General features: G+C 41.5%; 1 protein-coding gene across 4 annotated transcripts; it reads left to right on the forward strand.

The window, feature by feature from the left end:
- The first annotated feature begins 670 nt into the window (after positions 1–670).
- Positions 671–10,562, forward strand: LOC134539037 (dehydrogenase/reductase SDR family member 11-like). 4 transcript variants are annotated; one of them, XM_063380719.1, is made up of 6 exons: positions 671–897; positions 4,381–4,549; positions 6,121–6,250; positions 6,517–6,646; positions 7,816–7,956; positions 9,041–10,562. In XM_063380719.1, exons 1-6 carry the CDS (start codon positions 766–768, stop codon positions 9,080–9,082), a joined length of 744 nt encoding a protein of 247 aa, XP_063236789.1. In that variant the 5' UTR covers positions 671–765; the 3' UTR covers positions 9,083–10,562. The 4 variants fall into 4 exon arrangements, with proteins under 4 accessions (XP_063236789.1, XP_063236790.1, XP_063236792.1 ...); XM_063380720.1 differs by lacking the exon at positions 671–897 and adding an exon at positions 945–1,000; XM_063380722.1 differs by lacking the exon at positions 671–897 and adding an exon at positions 1,154–1,207.
- The last annotated feature ends 1,010 nt before the right edge of the window (positions 10,563–11,572 follow it).

Here is an 11,572-nt window from a genome sequence, read left to right on the forward strand (position 1 = left end):
AATGTAAACTATTTTCATGCAGGGATCTACCTACTGTCTGGAAATACTTATTTTGGAAGCTGTAGGGATTCATTTGTAGCCTCACTGGTTTAAGTAACAATGCTGAAAAAACACCCCAAAAGTTCATTATTTTATCTTACATTTTCAAGTAGGTTTTATTACTAGAAGAATTTTACGATTGAGATAGAAAAAATAAATAATAGGCTCATGTCCAAAAGTTGAATCACTCATGCCGTATACCAAGGATCGAAGGCAGAAGTTCGTGTCTTTGAACTAACTGCTGCATGCTCAGTTCCTTCAGATAATGTCATTTTAGCTGTTGTATCCCTCCGTTGGGACCTCTCATTGAACACATGCCTTTTTTATTACTTAGTAACAATTGTCCGTTCAAAATATATATAGTATGTGGAAAATGTGCGGTAAATCGTGCTATGAAATCAAATTTATTTGACATCTATGATCACTCATGAGCCAAGGTTTTAAATTTGGGGAACAATAGTTCAAATTCACTTAAACATCATATAAATTATTTTCTCACTTCATGATTCACCAAAAGACTAGATTTTTTTTTTTGTTGATTGAGAGCTGGTGTTACATAACCTATTTTTTTTTTCCCCGGCAATTTATTATCTAAGGTATTCTTATCAGCACATTATCTCAACCTGAGGAAGATACACAAACTCCAAAGTGGAGGTGCCCCTGGGCTGGGGGAAGACGGGGCGAGCGCTGCTCTACGCCAGTCGGACCGCTCCGCCGGGAGTCGCGATGGAGCGCTGGCAGGGCAGGGTCGCAGTCGTCACGGGCGCCAGCTCAGGCATCGGTGCCGCCGTGGCGAGGGAGCTGGTGCGGCGGGGCATGAAGGTGGCGGGGCTGGCACGCAGGGTCGAGAACATCGAGGTGAGTGTCGATATGTATCGTCTGTCTGCCATCGTCGGAATGGGAACTGGTGAGGCGGGGCATGAAGGTGGCGGGGCTGGCACGCAGGGTCGAGAACATCGAGGTGAGTGTCGATATGTATCGTCTGTCCTGCCATCGTCGGAAGGAGAACTGGTGCGGCGGGGCATGAAGGTGGCGGGGCTGTCACGCAGGGTCGAGTACATCGAGGTGAGTGTCGATATGTATCGTCTGTCTGCCATCGTCGGAAGGAGAACTGGTGAGGCGGGTCATGAAGGTGGCGGGACTGTCACGCAGGGTCGAGAACATCGAGGTGAGTGTCGATATGTATCGTCTGTCCGCCATCGTCGGAAGGAGAACTGGTGCGGGGGGGCGGGCATGAAGGTGGCGGGGCTGTCACGCAGGGTCGAGTACATTGAGGTGAGTGTCGATATGTATCGTCTGTCCGCCATCGTCGGAAGGAGAACTGGTGCGGCGGGTCATGAAGGTGGCGGGGCTGGCACGCAGGGTCGAGGACATCGAGGTGAGTGTCGATATGTATCGTCTGTCCGCCATCATCGGAAGGAGAACTGGTGCGGTGGGATGTGAAGGTGGTAATGCCTGCACGCAGATTCTAAACAACCAAGTTGAGTATCGATCCATACATTCTATAAACCTTTGTTAGAAGAGGGAGCTGGTGCAGCTGGTGGGGCTTGCATGCAACATTATCGTGGAAATCGAGATGAGTTTCCACATATACGGACTATCGACCATCAATGGGACGGAGCTAGTGCACCGAGGCTTGAAGGTGGCGGGGCTGGCACGTAGGGTCGAGAACATCGAGGTGAGTATCGATCTATATGGTCTATCGACCCATAGTCGTGAGGGAGCTGTTGCAGCAGGGTATGAGTGTTGCAGGGTTGGCACGCAGAAACAATAACATCTAGATGGGGAACATTAACTGAAACTATATTACCTACACATTTTTGGAATAATTAAAAATATAATACAAAATATAATACAAAATATGATTAAAAAATGTTTATGTTAAGCTCGTGTTTTAATAGTCATCCTTCTTTTGGACAGTTTGCTGATGACTGTCAATATATAACGAGAGCTCCTTGCACTAATTGGTTTTTTATTATGTGTAACATAAGTTGTTATTTTATCGAAATTTATTTATCTCCACTTACTGATATGTGGTAGTTTTCGTTCCAGTCAAATTTATGGATTTACTAAATCTTGATTAAACTTGGAAAATGTTTATCACTATTGCTATCACGAGTATTGATAAGCTTATCATTTGTTACTAAATAAACTCAATCCTGAACCAGTTCTTCTTGCTGTGACCAGTGTCACTGTCTTGGGCAGCATTGCAACAACGACACAACTTTTAGAGGAATTAATCACAGCTGGAAATCGGTCGTAAAACCATTGATCCAAATTCTACTTACATATCGATCCAACCCTCAATTCTCAGGAACCCATCTTTCAATCACTGAATGCTACTTTCCAACAGAAAGAGGACGAATGAATAAAATATTTGAATATGATTATTCAGGGATTATTATAGTTTTCATACACCTCATGAATATTTTATTGTCGATAGGTAGTAATAAACAACATTATACAATGCATTTATCAGAATAAATCATTGAAAAAGATGACAGAATAAATATTGTCCATAAAGGTGCGCAATGAAATAATCATCACTAGGTGACAGTTTACACAAGAGTTCACTGTCATATAGGACGAGTGTACTATAGGCCCATAGTCCATGAAGGTTCTGTGTATGAACTGCATCCCAACATTACAAACATTGAAGTGTTGTAAGTACAGCATTTCACCGAATCGATAGGCGAATATTTTCTGCACTGGTCATATACAGGGATCTATTGGTTGGTGTAGTGGTTGATGTGTCCGATTTTTGGATCAATGATCCCAGATTCTATTCCCGGCAAGGAATTTCCGCTTGTGTGAAAATTTTGTTCTCGAAATCACAATTGTTTGCTGTTATGCCCTTTAACAGGGAAGGAAGGGCGTGGCAAAACATCCCTGAATCGAATTGACTTGTCCTTTTCTGGTTATGTGGAACACCCTGAGGTGATGTCTGCGAATTCTTAACAAGAAGTTAGACTGATGATCTCATAATCATCACCCATGCAAGATTTTGTACTTCACCACACCAACCTTATTGCCTCAGTGAATGAATCAGTCTCCCATTTCGTCGACGTTTGGGGCAACAGGGGGTGGATGAGAGATTAACCAGTAAAACGTAACAGCGACTAAATACAAAGTGACGCCAACTGTTAGTGCTCCTCGAATCCGCACAGACTGCTATGGCGCGTCGCCGCCTCGCCCCGAGCGTATGTGATGTAAACGCACCTGGGTGCAGGGTGGTGCAACGCCTCGAACATAAGCTGCCCCGCCTAATCGACTGTCACCCACGCGATAGTCGATCACGGGGGTACTGTGAGGCGGCGTGCATGGCCCGGGATTACTTTTGCACACGACACGTTTTCACGGGAGCGAGGCTGGGGAGTCGTGCGGACGCCACAGCCATCGCCAGTTGATCACCGCCCTCCAAGGAGACTAGTCGACCTCCGCCCTTGCTGTCCCTACCGGAATTGCGTGAGTTTTAAACCCGTCAGCTCCAAGCCTCACGAACAGTCCGGCTAGTCGACCTGAGTTCACCCCTTACTTAATTCGTGCTCATCACCGGAACTCCCAGGGTTACGTAAATACTGTTTAAGGTTTGTGGAGTGTGAAGTGTGCACGGAACATTAGGGTAGCGCGGCACAAGCCCATCAGAAACGTGGCCTGTAGAGCGCAGCTCCCAGTAAGCGGGCCATGCACGACACAGCGCATGTATAGCGTGCCTTGTAATAAAACGCTTTAAATTGAGCCTCCGCGTATCTTTTACAACGCCCATAGCATAGTGTCCCTGGTGGCTAAAACAGTTGGGGGTAACTCTGACGGAACGACCCTTACTGCCTGCCGGCCACGTGGCTATGTCACGCCCTGAGTCAAGAGTCTCGGCTACGCACTAGCACGTAGTTAATATTGCTATTTGGCGCCCAAAATCAACTCCACACCCTTAACATCACCTCGGCAGAAGGCATAAGGCGTCAAAAGGTTGAAAAAAAACAGGGTTCCACAAAAATAACCCACCCCAACTCATGACAGCATCCGTCATATTTTCCACTTGTGTAAAACCCAGGGTTGGCCCTGCTTTTTGGTCCAGACTATTATTAAATCATGGTAGCTCTCAATGGAAACTGTTGAAATAACCAAGAATCAGAGGAACTACTCTGAAAAATCTTTTTAAACTGTTCCATTTTGAATTTTAAAGGATAAATTTTTAACAGTTATACTGTTTTGCAGTAGTTTTTTTTCACAAATTCGTATTAAGGGTGTGATAAATGCGTGCCTGAGACAGTCATCCCGTGGTTCTCGTAGCACCCTTGATATCAGGACGCCACGACACCGAATGCTGCGCTGTTCCAGGCCATCGCACAAGAGCTGAGAGACGCCCCAGGGACGCTGTACTGCGTGAAGGCGGACGTGTCCATAGAGGAGGAAGTGCTGACTGCCTTCAAGTGGGTCAACGACAACCTGGGCGGAGCGGACGTGCTGGTCAACAATGCAGGCGTCGCGAACGTTGGCAAGATATCTGGTGAGTCGCACGGATGCACGTTCACAAACACAAGCATTTGATCTCGTCCCGGGGACAAAACCCACTATGCGTTACGATAGCCAATTACGAGATGAGAACAACTCAAATATTAATTATATGTACATTTCGTACTTTTTTTTTAATGGATTCCTCACATGACTTATATACATTAAAAAAATATCAAAAGCACTTATCCTATTCTATATTCTTAGAAGAAATCCATATAGTTAGACACAATTATTTTCCGTACGATTCCTTTTCAATGTAATATACAATTATTTATCATTTATAAAAAAACTAATTCCTACATGTAATAAATGTAAATTGGTTCCTCATTACAAAAATACATCCAATTATCTGAACATGACACTTATAAGAGAGAGATGCTTTGCACTTTTGTATTGTTTTTCGCAATTTTTATTTCATGCAAAAAAAATTAATATAAGCTATACCACAACAATAATAAAACTCAAAGAATGCTATTTATTACTGAGTTATTTCCACTATACTTTACAGTTTCAGAAAAATGTTTAAGACCACTCCTAAAAAACAGTTTAAGTGTTGTGTTGTGGTTGTTGAGATTTGAAGACAGCATTTGGAATAGTGCAAAGAAGCTTAAGAGAGAGTAATGTTTCCTGACGAATGCCGTTTTAAACTGTTCTCCCGACGTAAGGTTCGAGTTCGCAGAACAAATACTGAAAATTTTCTGCCAGCTTGTGTTGCCGCAGCAGTGCAAAGCGGAGGCGATGCAATCAATCATGATCTGGGGATGCATCACCTCAGAGGGTCCTGGAGAGTGTAAGGTGGTGAAAGGTACGATGAATAGTACTAGTTACTGTGAAGCTATGGAGGAAGTGATGATTCCTTCAGCACAGAGGCTACCGGGTGAAAATTTCATTTATCAGCAGGATAATGCCCCATGCCACTGCTCCATGCAAACAAAGCAAAGGTTTGAAACCAAAGACATTGAGCTGCTACCCTGGCTTCCTCGTAGTCCAGATTTAAACCCTATCAAGAACTTGTGGAACACAAGGGCATACCGGCTGGCAAAACAGAAACCCAAGAATGGTGCAGAATTGAGACTGACAGTGCACTCCCTATGGCAGCAAGTGATACGCGAAGAGTGTAGAAAGCTAATACAATATATGCCTGACAGAATCAAAGCCTGCTACAAGGCCAGAGGTGGTCCCACTAAGTTTTGAACTTTGCAGTGTTACTTGTTTTTTTAGTGTGTCTTTGAGTTTTTAATTATTTCTAACATAATATAATACAAATGGATAATTTTTAAATTGAAATGTGTTTTATTTGGGTGGTCTTAAACATTTTTCTGAAACAGTACTAATATAATGCTTTATACTTACATATAATGAGCTGACTAGGTCATGAAAACAGCTTTACACCTTAAAACCAATAAACAATCACAAATGTGTTCACTGTATCTCTCACTCTTTCTCGCATTAAATTGTTACCGGCAAAATTATTATGAGTTCCTGTAGGATCTTTCCGGGACAAGCGTATAGTTAGATACTAATGCTGCAGAAAACCTTTGTTTATTTATTTTTTTCCCGCAGGTGGCAAGACCAGCGACTGGAAGCAGATGTTTGACGTGAACGTGTTGGCGCTCAGCATCTGCACCAGGGAGGCTTTCAAGTCCATGCGGGAGAGAGGCGTAGACGACGGACACATAATTCACATCAACAGGTGTGTGCACGTTGTTGAGTCTGATGTTCAACATCAAACTGCTGGGCCTGCATAGCTACGCTAGTGATGTTTCCGGTGATGTCGTAACCCTCCAACTAAATTTGACACAAAATATTGGAAGGTGTCTGAAGCGAAAATTTGACAGCGCGACAGAGCCTTATAATAATTAATGGATTTGCGATCGTGGGCAACAGTCATCGTGATCAAGGGAGCAATGTTCGTGCGGGCAGGGGAAGCTAACCCTCGGGTGGGGATGTCTGTCCTAGCGTGGCGGGCCAGATGTTCCTCGACACTGCCGTCGCGACCATGTACAGCAGCACCAAGCACGCCGTCACGTCTCTCACCGAAGGCTTCAGGAGACAGCTCAGCGCGCTCGGCTCGCGCATCAGGATAACGGTGATCACCGGCAGTGATGTCCCAGCAAAGTAGTCCTTATAGCACATTCAGGCGCAATTATGTGTGATGTAGAAACATTACAAAATTTAAGACAACCAACAATATTTTAATTTCTGAAATGTATGTGAAATATGATCAATTATAAAAAAAGAGTTCAGTGTGGATCAATAATAGTACTGATAACTTAACAGGGTGTGTTGCTGCATTATGCATATTAAGGGGAATGGAAAGGTAAAATATCTTGGGAATGCTGGAATTGAATATCAAGGATAAAATCTGAACTACTCATCATATTTCTTTGCGGTTTGTTTTGCCAACTAGATAATTTAATTACAGAGGGTTGTGTGTACAGCAGTGGCCACAATAATGCATAGTTTTTTAGAAAAAAAATTAAATTACTTTATGCAGAAATAAGGGGTATTAGCCACAAAATTATAAATTATACCAAAATATAATTTTTGAATGGTGTAATACAATATTATCTAGAGCTCTATAATACAGAATTTTACGTAATTGCTCAATAAGCGTGTCCTTCCTTACCTAAATGGTGCATGGCAGGTTTTAATAGGTTAAAATTCCTTTAAAATTCAGCGATCAAGTGTTTTTTCACTTTAATTATAATAGAGTTCTAGATAATATTATATTACACAATATAAAAATTACATTTTGGTATAATTTATAATTTTGTGGCTAATACCCCTTATTTCTGCATAAAGTTATTTAATTTTTTTCTAAAAACTATGCATTATTGTGGCCACTGCTGTACACACAACCCTCTGTAATTAAATTATCTAGTTGGCAAAACAAACCGCAAAGAAATATGATGAGTAGTTCAGATTTTATCCTTGATCTTCGATTCCAGGATTCCCAAAATATTGTACCTTTCCATTCCTCTTAAGCAATGAATATGAATGAGCTTCCTTTCTCAGATAAGAGCCTGATTTCAGTATCATGTGGTTTCCGCAAATCATTCCTGGAAGATGCTGAAATAATTCCCTGAGCCATGGCTGATTTTTTAATCGATGTCCCTCCATTGTGCTAGATGTGATTGTCTCCAATGAATGAACGCACTATGGAAGAGACAGTCACAAAGATGAAATAAAAATGTTATTAATGATTAGACAAAATTTATACATATTAATGTCTGATAATAAATTTGTTTATGGCAGAGCATCAGTCCTGGGGGAGTCCATACAGAAATGATGACCAAGAACGTACCAGGAGATAGACTCGCCTCAATGCCCTTGCTACTTCCAGAAGACATCGCCGAAGCTGTTGTGTACACGCTGTCGACACCGCCAAGAGTACAGGTGCGCATTTTGTTGTTCGAGCGACGTTTTGATACAAATATCAGTGTCAATAGACATTTGTATTATGTATTTTGACATGTAAATAACCTGTGTTGTCTGAATCAATTAAAAGTCTTAAAGGCTCAAGGAGTGTTTACGCAAAATAAAAATGTGTTTAAACTGATATAACATTATATATAGTTATTATTTTCAATGTTTATTACATGTAACTTTTTATGGAGTGTAAGTTCGGAGTAAAAAAATGTTGGAAGTTTTTTACGTATGAAGATTTACACCGCCAAGGAAGACATCTGCAAAAAAAACGAGGGCCGGATTATTTGCGATTGGATCTTGGTGGTATGGCACACTGTAATTTGCTCATTAATGTGCAGGTTTTCTCCTTGTTTCTGACACCTGTTAGAGATATACTCGTATCATCATACATATAAATGGTCATAGCACTTACAGGCCATATTTTATTGCATGCCATGTTGAATGAATGCATGTCAGTTTTTTTTTAATCACTAAGTACTACTACTATCAGAGCTCTTACCTTGTACTACATTTCTGATGATTGAAATAACAACCCAAAGGCGTAGCTGTTAGCACGAACAGATTATTTAACTTCTTGGAGCTTTCTTGCTGTGCAGTGATGATTTTCGTAACTTATGTTAGGAAACTAATGCTTCTTTTTTCTTTCATAAATCTAAATTTTATCCAGGCTAAGTTGCGATGAGAAAATATGGCCAGAGTGTTCTTTCTCTGTCCAAGCCACTACCTTCCCCCTCCTCCTTTTCTTGGATTCACCTCTATGTCTGGGCATAGTCTTGTGAGCTTTAGGGAGTCAACATTTCTGTCAAAAGTTTAAATAAAAATTGATTTGGCCTAAAATTATTATGATGAAAATTCTGGGTCAGGTACTCATTCTATATCAAACTGTAAATGAGGCCTTATAAGAAATATCCTTTCAAATCAGCAGTTTGAAACTTTTCTTCTATAGGTGCATACTCCCAAATCTTTTGGTTTCTCAAAGAATATTCGAGAGTTTTGCAATCATTTTTAAGATAAAATTATTGAGTCAAAGTGATGTCTGTGTGTGTTACAGGTACACGAACTGACCATCAGACCAGTGGGCGAGATTCTATGACAGAAGATGTTCCAAAAACCAATACACCGTCTTTCTTTGGCATCCAGTATTTAAAGCATAGAGTAAATAAATTACTGGGTACAGAGTGGGCACTCAATGCTATTTAATCTCCACATTATATTCTCAATAATTGTCCTACAATATCGCAAAATTGACAAATATAAATGTGATGTGGTCATATTTTTGTTTCATAAAAAATTGGGTTAAAAGTCTATAAATGATGTGTGTTATTCATAAACTATATGTTTGATTGTTATTCTCCTATGTATGAATACAACAAATGGTCAAAATGTGCACAATGTCTGTATGAGGTAACCAGATCTTGTTTCGTTGGCATGTGGAGTAGCAGTCCTGCAATGTTTTTCTAGGGATTTGTAACATTTAATTTAGATAATGTAACGATTGGAGGTTGAAAGAAAAAGGCATATCAAAGTTGTTTCATCTACTCTACTTACAGCATAACTTACACATAATACATATCAAATCCATGCATATTTCACAAAAATCCCTATCACTGAATGAGAATCTTTGCAGCTAGCACACTGATCACTTTCATCACTCCATGCCTTGGTCTTCATTTGTCCAAGTTTCAAGTTCAACATTACCAAAAATTCTGTTTGTCATATTTTAAAGTAATAACTATCTGAGGGTTTTATAAAGTGGAAACTAAATAAAAAACTTTTTTATTAAATAAATATAATAGCTTTATAACTTTCATTTATTTTTCCAGTTTTCAATTTAGCATTGGGGTGCCAGTATAAAAAAAATGGCTCAATGGTTCCTGTAGAATGTCCAGCCCTGAATTGACAATAAACTATACCGAACCAAAAAAAAAAAAAAATGTTAAAGTACCTTACACCGTTTGGACATAGTTCTGCCCAGGGCAGTATTCGTAACCCAATACCGTCCGCTGCATGTTGCAGTTGTCAGAGCACACCAGGTGACGTCTGCTGTTGTCAACCACTGTCCTGTAGTGCATTGTTTCATTTGTTTTGAATGACTGTGTTCCTCAATATATACTTGATTAATCACAATGGCTGGTTAGGTTTCAGCCATGGTTTTTAAATACAGTGTTTTCTGTGATGTCACTTGTGATCCGTTAGCGCGGAAGTGACGACAAGTAACACCTGACCAGGCCACCACCAAGAGCACATATTATACCAAAATATTTTGTTGTAACTGATTGGTAATCTGTTTTAAACCTTTATAAATTCTCGTTTCTGCGAGTCTCTCATCGGACTTGAGCAGCAGTGTGCCATCAGCACGTGAGCTGGCAACAATGTACAGGACCGGCCGACCCTTGGTTTTTGTGAGTTAAAACTCCTATTATCACAGGGTGCTGGAACCAAGTTTTTCAGACTGACGATCAGTACCAACATGGTGTCCAAACTATCGTACAAGGAAGTGTAACATGTGATTGTAACAGTACTCTTCAGTGCTTGTTCGGTACAATAAACCAGCAGCTTGCTGCGACCTGAAACTATGAGTACTCTCTTAACCAGCATTTCCTCTCCCAACTCATGTCCTGGTGAGAGGCTACAGTAGTCAAGTGGGGAGTGTCCACGGATCCACAACACTTGGATCGACGAGGGTCCTGGATAGGCCGCAAACCTCTATAGCTCTAAGACGCGGGTGCCTTACCTGGCAAGCCAAACTGGGCCTAGTGTTCCACATCCTGCCTCACTGTGTATGAGGAAGCTCACCCCTGAGGTCTGGCACCAGGCAATCAACGCTATCGTCATCAACAACTGCCAGAAGTCGTCCACCAAGTACTGCGTCTAACATGTGGCGAACTTCAACAACTCGTCCACAGGAGATATGTGTGAAGTGCGGATTTTTGGACATTGCTGGACAGTGTGGGTGCGCTAGCCGGGACAATTAGTGGTACCCTTCAAGGCAGCATTGCTCAATGTCACGTTATGATGCCACACCAACTTCGCTTTTCCCCTTATTATGCTATCGGATCAGTTTCCTCAGTCGCCGTTTCGTCGATAACTCAAATACCATTTACTGCATCCCAGAATTTCATATTTCAACCTGCTTTCACTTTTTCTCCCAGTGCTCTTTAACGTACACTCCTGGCATTCTTTAACTTCCCCATATCTCTCAAGTGTGATGTTGCATCGCAGAGCAGCCGGAAGGCCAACCCTCTCTCTCCCTGTTCAGTGACTGTCCGTTCGCGTCATTAACCTTTGAATGGGTGCATGGACATATGTGTGCGTGGGATACGCATGGAGAGGCCGGACGCACCCCTGTATTTTTTAAACAATGCTGCCTTACACATTATCACGTGTGTCTGATCTATCATCGGCTGCAGATAATTGACCCAGTCACAGACAATGCACCAAGGTGTAATTGTAGAAGGATGGAGTGAAGTAGGATACGACTGAGGGAGTGTTGGTGCAGGACATTGGAGCAGCGATGGGTGAGGCAAAGTGTGTGATAATACAAAATTTTCTTGGACCTAATGTAAACAACATTACGACCTTG

The sequence above is a fragment of the Bacillus rossius genome, chromosome 14 (genome assembly GCF_032445375.1).
Source record: "Bacillus rossius redtenbacheri isolate Brsri chromosome 14, Brsri_v3, whole genome shotgun sequence".
Lineage (NCBI taxonomy): Eukaryota > Metazoa > Arthropoda > Insecta > Phasmatodea > Bacillidae > Bacillus > Bacillus rossius.

Bases quoted from the DNA above. Each gene is read 5' to 3' on its own strand.
- LOC134539037 (XM_063380719.1), top strand. From the start codon at position 766: ATGGAGCGCTGGCAGGGCAGGGTCGCAGTCGTCACGGGCGCCAGCTCA. The intron at 6,251-6,516 runs GTGTGTGCACGT...TGTCTGTCCTAG, and splicing joins CACATAATTCACATCAACAG to CGTGGCGGGCCAGATGTTCC. The intron at 7,957-9,040 runs GTGCGCATTTTG...TGTGTGTTACAG, and splicing joins CGACACCGCCAAGAGTACAG to GTACACGAACTGACCATCAG.